Here is a 13369-nt window from a genome sequence, read left to right as displayed (position 1 = left end):
CAGCAGCGAATTAAAGGAAACTACATTAGAAGATAAATGAACACGGCAGCCACTTTAATGTTCGCTCATTCTTCTGGAGCTTATTGTGCCAATGTAGCAAAGCTAACGCTAGTTTCTCTTCGGTGAGGTGGATTATTATATGTCCTCAAGCGAGCAACGTAAGCTCATTTCTGCTATGTCTACGTGCAGCACGTGTGTTCGTGTTGTCTGTCAATCACACAACAGTCAATTGTGAATTATAAGTATGTTTACAAATTATTATTTTAGGAATGCGTTTCACTTTCGTCTAGCCGATTGTGCTGTGTCACATAAAAGCAGTGACGTTACTGTTGTAGCAATACAAGCTCTTTGTACAAGTTTCAAACCGAGTTGTTGGGTATTTCAGAGCTTTTCATGACTAAAATAGTGAAATGATTTAATGCCATATTCCTATCAAGGTTTTTTACATCATCAAACTTTCGCCGTCAGCAGCCACTTTCAGAGTAATAGCACCAGGTGCATTAATGTATTGTAGAGTCTAAGTGAATGCACAGCTGACCGAAATATGGCAATTTTTAAACCCTTCAAGGTCACCTCAGTGATGGTTGTTTTGGCTGAAATGTATATACAGTAGCCATAGTATTTGTCAGTCTTGTCTTACACAAACTGTCCCTTGGGATTTTTGTCCCCATGCACTCTGTGTCTTACTATAAAGAGCTAATGAAGTCAGCCTCAGTACTAAAATCTCCCCAGGGCACCATGTTAGTTTAAATCAGCATATGAACAGAGTCCTCCTTGGCTAACTGCACTTAACTTTGACTGTACATTTGATCCCCTTCACTGCAGGCTGGTGTCATCCTTGCCACTCAGAATGACTGACCCGGCTGTGAACAGGGTGGTTAGTGACATAATTCGCTCTCCTGAGGACAAACGGGTTTACAGGGGTTTGGAGTTTACCAATGGCCTGAAGGCCATGCTCATCAGTGACCCAACAACAGACAAATCCTCAGCTGCTTTGGATGTCCAAATAGGTAAAAGTCTTTCATCACTATTGTCTTGACAGTTAGTCTTGTATTTTCAATATGACTTTCCTCCTTACTGGAACCCTTTTGGAAAGCATGGAGAAAATATATTTAACAATTTATTTGCCCATTATTGAAACGCATGTGGAAAAAACTAAGGACTGCCACAGTTACATATACAGAGTAATCCCAATGTGGGCTATACTCTTGTCCTGCTTAGCATACACATTTTTATCTTTAATACAATATTGCTTTATGTCCACCTAGTGTCCTATTTACAGAGACAACTGCCCAGGAAAAAAAAAAGTGAAAATGTTGTGACTTCTGCCTATGTCCTCTCTGACTAAGCAGTTGTAGGTTGCATTTTATTGCAAATAAGGAAATGCCGAAATTATTAGCACTCAACACTACAAAGGTTTCCGTGTACAATGACATTTTACCCATGAACCATAAACTCGGACTCAAAAAGAAGCAGAGAAAGCGATGTAGTGTTCCACAGTTGCAACCTTATCACATTATAGAGTAGGCAATGGAATAGGCATATTATTAAGAAACTGTTACTATGTGTTAATAAAAAAAATTTCTTGAATAACAAGTTAACATAGTTCTGCAAATATAAATGTTGCCATTGTTGTGCCATTACATGTCTAGGATTATTTCCACTCTTTGCTTTCTTCTCCAGTCTGGCCAACCAGTGTGGTAGAGACTCAATAGTCAAGATATTATGTGATCTTGAATTGATCAGCTGATTTTCTGTGGTCATTGTTCTTTTCACAGGTTCATTATCAGACCCAGGGAACATCTCGGGCCTGGCACACTTCTGTGAGCATATGCTGTTCCTGGGGACAAAGAAGTACCCCAAGGAGAATGAGTACAGCCAATTTCTCAGTGAGCATGCAGGCAGCTCCAATGCCTTTACCAGTGGAGAGCATACCAACTATTACTTTGATGTGTCCCATGAGCACTTGGAAGGAGCACTAGATAGGTACTTTTATGTTCATTTAATGGTATTAATTGTACCATGTACCAAAAGTAATTTGTCTCATATCTCATTTACACCTTAGGCGTGTCCTGTTTTAAGGTCTTTTTTTTTTTCTGGAGTGCTCAGCTGTATTATTTTGTGTTGACTTGGCAGCCTCATATGATTTTAGTCATAACTGGCAAACCTGATAACTAGTAGACAGCCAGTCAATTTCAAATGAATTCAGCTAGTCTCAATATTTTTTCCGCACATTTACATAGAGGAGGTAAAAGCTTGCAAGTTTTTATTTATATACCTTTGTCCAATTAAGACAGATGTCAGCTCTCTGCCTAAGTGCTTGTTTAGCTATCGGTATACAGTGTTTTCCTTGGGAGTCCAGGTGTTAACTGTGATGAGCTGCTAGGTCGATTTGTGTCCGTCTCTGGTTACCAGACCGAGCTTCATTGGGCTTTCTCAACCCCCCACTCAGGCTAGAAACCTCAGGATCAGGTGAGACTAATGTCCTCAGCCTTGCAGGGGTCTCACGTGTCAGCTGTGGTGGTTTGCAGAGGACACTTCGCAGTGTCAGAATTTAACCTATTAGGATAAGTTTTCCTACTTATAAATTAATGACAGCACACCTGTTTGTGTGATAGGCTTATTGTTACCATGCACCAGTGAATTGTGGAGGCCATCTGGACTGTAGTGGTAGGAAAGGACAGTGCAGAGTATGTAGAAATATTGATGAGGTTGCCTCTTTGAAAAAAGCGCACTGTGTCTGAAAGGATCATATGTGTCATTAGCTGGCCCCATTACTCTAAACATATCCTTGCTTTAACTGTATTTCCCCTAGGCTGACTGCTTTTTCATGGTGGATTGGCCACCGGACAGCACTTGTATAAATATAAAACACAACGCTTTTATAGCCTGTTACTCCTGTTATTTACTTCTCCCAAAACAGTGGTGAAGAGCAAATGCCAGGAGTTGAGTTTTCTTAAAACAAAATTATGACTGGTGTGTCTTAGCTGCATGCCAAATATCAGATCACACAAGGCCAAATTGCCTCTTAAGTGTATGTGCGGTTGCTGACAAGTAATGTAGCATTTAATGGGCTATTCTTTAAACAGAGTCCGGCACAATATTCACTCTACATAAAATGCACCTAGACTTCCAGCAGACTTCATAGGGCACAAACAACAACAACAACAACAAACAAAACTGCATCGGCGATCTGTTTTAACCAATTATTATTTTTTATTTTTTTACTGGCATTAAAAACAAATTCTGGCCTGGCAGGGGTTCCCCATAGGTCTGTCATCCCGCCAGGCCCTTTACAACTGAATTTATATCTATATTTATATACTTTCTAGGCAATTAACATATTTACTAACTTGTAATCAAAAAGCAAATATGTTTTTACTCGACCCACCATTTTGTGGTGTGCTAAAACGTTTTGGGGGGTGCATTTTACTAAGAATTACAGCTGCAAGAACTTCATACACTATAAACACATTTCAGTACCAAGGGTCACGGTGTAATTGTTTTGCAATAACATTTTATTGATCCAAACGCAGCTTCTTTTTGTTAGATAACTGATACAATATGCCCCTCTGTTGCATGAATCTTTAGCAAAAGCTGACCTGGAACGTAGCTTTAAAAACATTTAAATGTTGTCCGTGCCTAGCTTTCCTCATTTGCATGGCAGTTGCTCTCACTTTGCAATCATGCAAATTTTTTTTTTTTTTTTGTTTTGTCATCCTTGCTTGATGTCCTTATGTGTCCACAAATGGTCCTACACACTAACAATCTTCATTTAAATCAGAACAGCAGCATTTAACTACTACTGAAAGTGCAAATATTTAAATTAAATGTTGGAAGATTATATAGCCTTAAGCATCATTATTTTGTACCTGGCTGTACTGATACTTATTCTGAAATATACTGTTTAATATTCACTTGACTGTCATTTTGCAATCTCTGTAGGTTTGCCCAGTTCTTCCTGTGTCCACTGTTTGATGAGAGCTGTAAGGACCGGGAGGTGAATGCTGTGGACTCTGAGCATGAGAAAAACCTGATGAATGATGCTTGGAGGCTGTTCCAGTTAGAGAAGGCCACTGGCAACCCTAACCATCCCTTCAGTAAATTTGGAACAGGTAGAAAATCACTAGAGTACCCACAGTTCTGCACACTTGCTACAGCTTTGATGTGATATTGTTAACATGTTTTATGTCTGTAATATCCACTCAACTGACATTAAACTGTTGTCGGGGGTGAAAAACCCTCTAGCATGAATGGAGTTTACTGTCTTGGCCAGTGAAGTTCCAAACCAGAGTGACATGTACTTTGAGCAACTCCAAGCTCAAAATAGCCACCCGATGGCAGTCTTGAATTATATAATCATTCTTCCAGTTAAGAATAGAAGATCAGACGGTCCTGAAAGTCATGCCCTGTGCAGACCAACATAATCTTAAGCTCATTGCTTTGTTTCTCTGTGTCTGTCTTTAAAAAAAGAAACGGAATATGGTTCATTCACAGATGGCAGGCAAGCAACTTATTCATGTACTTGACAGGTTACTGTCACCGGGTCATCATAAACAGATTATTTTCTCAGATTGAATGACTCGATGTTTTATTATATTTTAGTGCTCTGAATATGTATGCAGTTCTCAAGAAAAATCATGGTGATGTTTGTTTCTGCATCATTTGCACAGGGTGGAACAATGACTGTTCCTCTTTTTAGAAAACACTGATCCTTATCTGATCATTACCCATAACAAAGTGTCTCATGTTAATACACTGCTCATATTTGTGAATTTGTTTATTCAAACTAAGTTGATAATTGCAGTTGGAAAGGGAAAATGAACCTTAATGATTTGATGTTGTTTTTTTTGTCCTTTTTATTTCTTTAAATAAAAACTGGCAATGATTGCACTATAATGTAGAAGTTGTGGTATGAGTTTAAAAAACAAATATTTACTATTCATGTATTATTTCCCTCATAGGTAACAAATTGACCCTTGAGACCCGGCCGTCTCAAGATGGGATTGACATCCGTCAGGAGCTCCTGAAATTTCATTCCACATATTACTCCTCCAACCTCATGGGACTGTGTGTGTTGGGGAGAGGTAAGAGATAACCTCTTGCCAACGTCATATTTAAATGTTTCAAAAACCTGTGACTTGTCAGCCCCTTGTACTGTCAGTTACTCAAGACACCAAAGCGGAACAAACAATGCAAGTCACGTATGACTTGGTGTACATGGCCTAACGATAATATTTGAAGTTAGATTTTCAAGTTATTTTACAGGAATATATCACATCATTGTCAATTAAATTGTGATACAGCACCTCAGTTTGATTGCCAAAAACAAATGAAACAGTTGCTAAGATTTAATAGCTTCCATCTAATGCTGGTTGAAGTATTTATTAAAGGTTAGTCTTTACATTTTATCCTACTCCTCTTTCACTTTTTTGAGGTTTTTCATTTCTTTTCTAAAAATATATCTTACACAGGCCTTTTACTAGTTTCCGCCTGTGTAACTTTGAAAACCTCTGTTTCCCATTTGTGGTAAAAGAATAACATCCTCTTCCGGTTTTGCCTTCTGCAACAGTATTTGTGTTGAAGGACAGTTTAACTGATAGTTAAAAATAAAAGCCAAAAAGAGTTTCTGAAAGATGGGATTACATTTTTAATGGTCATTAGTTTAATTACACCAACATCTCAGAATGATTGGTAATGTTTTATTGATGTTACTAGGGTTGGGAATCGAGAAAAGAACATTTTAGCATGATTAATGGTTGCAAGTGGCTCTCGGTTACTCAACTGCTGAATGTCTAGTGAGTTTCCTTATGCATTTCTTGGTCAGAAACATCATGGGAACCACTTTGTGCATCCTGGAAAAACTTTGATGATCAAAGTACGAAAGTTGGCCTTTGTTTTATTGGATAAGTGTATTCAAAGATCCATCCTTTATGAGTTAAATACTACCAATGGGTTTTACTTCTTTGCACTCATAAGCTACTTGTTGTCTATTAATTTTAAAATAACTCTAAGCTTTAAATGTTCTCAATTTTATTTTATCTTTATCTACAGAATCATTAGATGATTTGACCTCCATGGTGGTTAAGCTATTTGGAGAAGTGGAGAACAAGAACGTACCTGTCCCAGAATTCCCTGAGCACCCCTTTCAGGAAGAACACCTCAAAGTGAGTCGGTTACGAACCTCACCAATGTTTCTTACACCTTACCGCACACTCTTTACACTTTTAATGTAATATAGCCAGTAGAGCTGGGCGACATGACCATATCAAGTATTTCGTCAAAATTATACAGAAATGTCTATTGCAAAGTCAAAAACCAGCAGCACTATTTATGTAATTTTAATAAAATACGCAGTCATTTTTAGTAATGGACCGATTTAGAAGTTTGGCAATTAATGCCATTTTGAGATAATCTGCATCGGACTATGATGCACTCCTGGAGCTGATAAACCAAAAATGTCAGCAGACACATCTGCAGGCAGCCTTGTCAATGTGACCGCTGTTAAACCAAGTTAACATACCTCCTTGTGTCAGTTTGGCTAATCTCAGGCAGACATCTGAGTCATAGTATCTAGCAGCAACTTGAAGCCTTCAACCAGCGTAACTAGTTTACAGGGCTTGCGTAACCATTGTATGGCTATCCACTGGTCCCACTCCTACTTCTGACGGGTAAAATATTTATCACATTAGTTATATGGGATGGTTAGAAAGTGTCTACACTGTAACAGAATGTTTTAGAACATTTATTGTTGTGTCTCATTTGCTGTTAATAATGTATTTTATCAGCTGCGAAAAAAACCCAACATGATATCAACATTGTATTCTTTTTATCAGCCACCCTGCTCTCTAAATATTGGCATCGGCTCAGTTGAGCACTAGTACGTTTCATTTGGCAGGTATTTAATTCACACATAACTAAATAGACTTTACCATGTTGTTATTTCATATAGACTATCTAGGTAATTACCAGAAAACATGGTTATCAAGATATGAAATTACCTATATCGAGATAGGAGATTTGGCCATATCCTCATATAGCCAGAGATACTATGTATTATGGTGTCTTAGCCTGTTTGCTTTTTGGAAAGACATTTTCAATGCTTTGTGGGAAAATGTATACAGACACTAGATGGTGAAAACATTTTCCAGTTATCACACAACAAAATATGCTTTCTAAAGTATCATATGAATTAGTTTTCCTAAGTAACAATACGTTCATTGTGTTCTGCCACAGCAATTCTACAAAGTGGTTCCTATTAAAGACATCAGGAACCTGTATGTGACTTTCCCCATCCCGGACCTACAGAAGTACTACAAATCCAACCCAGGACATTATCTAGGACATCTGATTGGTCACGAAGGACCTGGAAGTTTGTTATCTGAGCTAAAATCTAAAGGTAGGACATAAAGAACAGCTCAAAGATAATGAGCTGCATATTCTGGATCTGGACTGCATATTGTTTCAACATTCATAGCTTCAATTCTATATTCAATTCTATTCTGCATTCATCCTGACATGTAACTGTATAAGAGGCCAAACTCCTGCTGCAGAAATCATCCCCCAAACCATGGCATGGCATGACATATCTAAGACCCAAATACTTACGGTATTTGGGTCTGATGGAAAACATTATGTTCAGCTTAGGACTGGGAACGACTGAACCGAACGTGTCTAAAGATATCAGTTGAGGAAGTGTCAGAGTCCAGATCTTAACCCCACAGAGAATATCTGGAAAATCCTTAGTAACAAAGTAATGTCTAAGAAACCCACTACAGTTAGTGAACTGTGGAAGAGACTGAGTCAGAATGGACCAAGATCAAACCAGAACAGTGTGAGAAACTAGTGATGCCCTGTGGACGCAGATGTGCTGAAGTCATTCAAAGCTGTGGCCTCTACACTTCCTGTTCATTTTTGAATCCTATAGAAGAAAACATTGTTGAAATCCTCTCTTCTGACACAATGGTTACGGTTCTCTAATTTTGCTCACTGTTTTTCTTTTTCTTTTTGTTTTTTTCATGAAATAAAGGTTTTTGAAGTGCCTTGGTTATTTAAAAAAACATGCTAGTACAGAAGTGGTATAGCCACCGTGGATATTAATACAATTAATACAAATTCTGAACAATAAAAAAATAACAATTTCTCAGAATAAATCAAGTATTAATCATTTGTTGTCTAATTTTGATTTACAGTCTATATACATACAATTTTCTGATTTTTCAACAGCAGTAGCATTTTATGTTTTTTGTTAGTATTTAAGATGTCCTATTTAACTTAAGATGTTTAATCTCATATGTACTAATGGCTGACAAATTTTTAAGGCTGGGTGAACACACTTGTTGGAGGGCAAAAAGAGGGAGCCAGAGGATTCATGTTCTTTATCATCAATGTGGACTTGACTGAGGAGGGCCTCTGTAAGTAGCACAGCCGACTGTACTGCACTATAGCCCATTTGCCATTTGCTGATGGGCTTTGCATGTGGTTGTGATTATCCTCTGTTGTTGTCATATTTATGTACATATGAGTAAATTAAATGTAGATAGTGTTCATTGAGGCATGTTCTGTTTCTCTGCAGTGCATGTTGAGGACATCATCTTCCACATGTTCCAGTACATCCAGAAACTGCGCACTGAGGGACCTCAGGAGTGGGTGTTTGAGGAATGCAAGGTAATTTAATGTTGTCTATGCAGTGACAACATTTCAGACTGAAGGGCAGGACAAACTTGACCTGCTTATTTGCGGTTAGTGGAGAAAGTAATAGAGCACACAGACTTTGACAGCAGAGACCGATGGCTTCAAACTATCGTTTTTCACCATCTTATCCACTAAACATAGTCATGTCAATTGAAGCTGGTTTTCTATGCTACACTGTAAAAGTCTGATTTTCCTAGAATAATTAAATTCTGTCTGGCTCTAGATTTCTTTCAGCTGTCTGTAACGATTGTCTATTTGTTGTGATTTCACCTGTTACATCCTCCATCTCTGTCTCTCTCTGTAGGATTTAAACAAAGTGGCCTTCAGGTTCAAGGACAAAGAGCGACCCCGTGGTTACACTTCCAAAGTGGCTGGTCTCGTACATGTAGGTCCCCTCTCCATATGCAAAGGTTGTTTCCAAGCTGACACAATGCCGCTTATTGCATCATCAGGCTTCCTGGTGCTGCTGTTGGCCCTGTAATGAGAGAATAGACAGGGCTCCAGACTAACTTTTTTCCCTAGGAGCAGTGAGGCCCCCAACTGAAAATTTTAGGGGCACACACGGTAAATCAATACTAGATGCAGAAATTACAATGTGCTGTTTCAAATTCAGTGTCACATTTTTATTGTGCAGTTTTGAAGATGAAACATAGAAACCGACAGCACCATCGCTGTCATGACAGTACAATATGTATGTATATCATACATTCAGAATAAAGGCTGTGACGAGAAGATACACCATATCGAGGTTCACAAGAGCGAGACACAGAGATTTTAACACTATTTTATAATGTCAGTATTTTCTTTACAGGGGGGTTGATTTTAGCAGAGAGCTGTAGTGGTGCTGCAGGTGCCTTTGCCTAGTACTTGTGACATGAAAACTATTTTGGTCTGGTAATTTCTTTGCTGTCGCTCGGGAGGTCGTCACATACGAAGGCTTTGGGTCTGTCTGGTTCCGACACTGACTAGCTGCCGGAGCTCACATGTTACGTGTTTGTCTTACGTGCTGATGGCACTATCTTCTTACACTACTTACATATTGTTCCTGTCTTATCTTTCACTGTTGCTGTTTAGCCACTTACATATTGATATGGTGAGGCATCTGGTGTCGCATTGGCGACAAAACGTAGAATTCAGTCGCACACATAAGCACAGAATTGGGTTAGGCTTTTATATTTACTACAGTTCCTGTATGTTGCAGTAGGGCTCATTTACTCAAGTACATAATCATCATTTCTATTCTAATTACAGGAATTTTCTTGTGCGCCTTCTTGCCAAGTTTAGAAGTGCAAATAAAAAAAAATTTCCTCAATTCTCACACAATGAAGACAAGAGCTTTAACAACAAATATGTTTAATTGTCAATCCTCTCCAGTGGCAATTCAAATCCTATAATTACTTTGCCTTAAGGAAAAAGACAGGAATTAACTTTAGTTAAAGCCCTTCCCACACATGTTTTTCAGTTAATCCTCCCACCTTAAACAGTTCCGTGATAACTGTGTTTACTCTGTGCGTTTCAGTACTACCCACTTGAAGAGGTTCTAGCAGCAGAGTACCTTTTGGAGGACTTCAGGCCAGATCTGATCCAGATGGTGCTGGATAAGCTGAGACCTGAACATGTCAGGTCAGTGGGAGAACATCAGTCTCTGGTCATGTATAGATGGTGATGGCATCTTTGCACTTGCAGTAACAATCCCTTTGTTGTACCTATATCATACAAGAACAAATGTGATTTTAGTTCAAATAAGGTCAGTTTTAGCAGTGTACAGCAAGAGTTAATGTTGTTATCCACATTAACATTAGAATAATATCACTGAAGCAAATGTGGCTTCAGGCAGTAACTGAAGTGTTCAATTTGTGATTAGTGTGAATAATATGTATATAATATACAGAAAGTAACAATCTCTTTCCTTTTTATTAGCAAATAGATGCATTGCATGCCTTACATACATGTAGCAATGTGTGTATTTGTGCATAACCCCAAAGAAATACCCTGGAAAGTCTGCTGTGTCTTTATAACTTGGTTCTGTGATACATAGTAGCAGGGTAATATTATAGAGGATTATAAATTCAGATAATGATTAATGTATGTGGCCTTCTGCTGTGAGTCAGAATGCACTCAAGTGCTGTTGGTCTACTTTGATATTTGGGTGAAATAGCTTTTCAATTTTCTTCCTCGAAAAGGAATGCCAACATCACAAATGTGATTATCTCTGCAACCTCAAAGGGTCAGTTTGTTATATCAGGAGATGGATGTGTGCTCAGGCATACATTATAAAGTTTATGCTCTCTGAATTGGAAGTGCTTCTATCCTTGTAGGATTTTACACAAGCAGTCTGGCCAATGTGAAATATTTTGTAACTGACTTATTATGCATGCCCCATTATTTGTTGACATTGGTCTATCAAATAGTATTTTGTGTTAAAGCAGAGCTAGAGAGATTGATTAAGTTAACTGTTTTGGACCTAAGCACTAAGTGATAAGCTAAGTTAGCCAAGATCCGATTATATCAGTAAACCATACAGTTGGTTTTTGTAATGATGCTGCAGAGGTTCAGACATTTTTGTGGAATGAAACTGTTTCGTTTGGTGGCAATTTTGTCACACAGGGCGCTATAAATTGAAAAAAAAAAGTCAAGGACCCAACAAGAGCTTTATATGGTTGAAATAGAACAGTCTAATCTTTTGCTCTCTGACTTAATCTAGTAATTTTATGGGACGCTATTTCTGTCAAACAAAGTGCAGACTTATAACTAGTCTATTCCTTAATGCTTACCAAGGAGGAGATTTAATGCCCTCAGTGGCTGACCCTGACAGTTTGCGTGCCAGTCTCCTCCTTTACTGAAGTGGCTATTTAACCTTGGCTTTTTTCCAGCGTCACTTTGAATTCATGACGGTGTTTCCTCATGTATCCATCTCATTCCAGCAGCCGTTTTGCCACTTTGTGGTTGAATAGATGGTTAAGAACCAGTGAAACCCACTCTAAATGCAGTACAACATAGCTTATCAGTTAGAGGTAGACTATGTGTCAGCGGATCTCCACTACCTCAGACATTATCCAGTGTCTGATGTTGTGCAGTGGTTACAAATGTAGAGTGTCTAAACAGCTCTGACGGAGAGGTTTTTGTATCCATGGATCATGAGCTGGCTCACTATTTTCTTTTTCTAGAGTTGCAGTGGTGTCAAAGTCATTCGATGGACAAACCGATAAAACAGAAGAGTGGTATGGTACGCAGTACAAACAGGAGGCCATCTCTGAAGAGTCCATTGAGGTGAATCACTGCGGTCATAGTGCTCTAATCAAATCACATAATACTGGGTGCCTTTTTTTTGTACTTTGTGATGAATGTTTGACTATTGCTTAAGACTCTGCTTGCTTATTGCCTGTGTTTCAGAAATGGGCAAGTGCAGACCTCAACGGCAAATTCAAATTGCCCATGAAAAACGAGTTCATCCCTACCAACTTCGAGATCTATCCCCTTGAGAAAGACTCTCCATCAGTCCCCACTTTAATCAAGGCAGGTGTTTGTGCTGAGCAGCTCTATCAGAGTAATGAAATTGTCACTCTTCATAACCCAACTGCACTGGATGATCCTTGCTTTACTGCATTTTGTCCATAGGCTCTGTTGTTCTTTCATATGCTAATACGGTTTTGTGATTCAGACAAAGTATTTAGTTCAGTTCAGTTGTTGCCATCATGTCAAGATAAGAGGCAGTAAGCTATTAACAGCATACGTATTCCATTCTCTTGAGGAAAACACTAAAAGAAAAGCCACTCCTGCCTCTTTTCTTCTATTGCTTAAAAACTGTTTTTTAATCTGTTGATATCAAAGTAGCTTTGTTATTTTATGTGATTAAGCAAATGCACACACGGCTAGTGGTGTCTAATTTTTTTCCCAGGGACCGCAAACAATTATCTAGCATAGAACAGACTTGGTATATGAATATGCAAATAAGAGTGTGATTTTTATTTCTTCCAGGATACTGCTATGAGCAAAGTGTGGTTTAAGCAGGATGACAAGTTCTTCCTGCCCAAGGCATGCCTGAACTTTGAGTTCTTCAGGTGCGTAACTGAACCTTTTGTAGTCCAGCTGGATCTTTAGGTACAAGGTTCATCAGTAAATCAACCTTTTCTCATTAATGGTTGTCATTCATTCCTGTAGCTGCTCTACAAAATAACAAGTACTTAAAATGTTTCAAAGGAGCTTGAGGTAATGTTCATTTTGCGTTAACAGTAGCGTAACTTTATAAATAACCAAATAAGACCAAACCCGAAGATTTAGGCCTTCACCTCTGATGAAGGCAGGAGCGTACTGCAGCCACTCTGTTATGCTATAGCTATTCTACTGCAAGCAGAACATGGGATCAGTACAGTAATGTCAATACAACTCTGGTCAGCTGAAGACTGTCACAGTTTTGCCATGGAAGGTTGCAGGCCAGCATGTTAGCATATTGCCGTTGCAATAGAAATACACAAGGAAATGCTACATAAACCTCAAATTGAATGCTATTTCTCTGAAATGATTTTAATCCGATTAGCCTCTCCTTAATTGTTGTAACAGGATTTCCGGATTTCTTTCTGATATTCTCAGCTCTAGAAGAGTAATATAGCTTGTATTTAAACAGAAAAACAATACTTTGCACCATCTGAATTTAAGTTTCTCTCTTTCACCAAAC

At 38.5% G+C, this 13369-nt stretch overlaps 1 protein-coding gene across 2 annotated transcripts in view; it reads left to right on the top strand.

Moving 5' to 3' along the window:
• ide (insulin-degrading enzyme) overlaps positions 1–13369 on the top strand; it is a 33064-nt gene that overhangs the window by 361 nt on the left and 19334 nt on the right. For both annotated transcript variants that reach the window (XM_083922593.1, XM_083922592.1), the window contains exons 2-14: positions 826–1010; positions 1779–1986; positions 3946–4115; positions 4965–5087; positions 6055–6167; positions 7237–7399; positions 8322–8414; positions 8576–8667; positions 8999–9079; positions 10214–10317; positions 11862–11964; positions 12088–12210; positions 12673–12755. In XM_083922593.1, coding sequence (XP_083778719.1) covers positions 826–1010; positions 1779–1986; positions 3946–4115; positions 4965–5087; positions 6055–6167; positions 7237–7399; positions 8322–8414; positions 8576–8667; positions 8999–9079; positions 10214–10317; positions 11862–11964; positions 12088–12210; positions 12673–12755 — 1641 coding nt within the window. The remainder of the gene's footprint in view (positions 1–825; positions 1011–1778; positions 1987–3945; positions 4116–4964; positions 5088–6054; positions 6168–7236; positions 7400–8321; positions 8415–8575; positions 8668–8998; positions 9080–10213; positions 10318–11861; positions 11965–12087; positions 12211–12672; positions 12756–13369) is intronic.

Source organism: Echiichthys vipera (genome assembly GCF_963691815.1).
Source record: "Echiichthys vipera genome assembly, chromosome: 11".
NCBI lineage: Eukaryota > Metazoa > Chordata > Actinopteri > Perciformes > Trachinidae > Echiichthys > Echiichthys vipera.
This window is presented reverse-complemented; position numbering and strand designations above follow the sequence as displayed.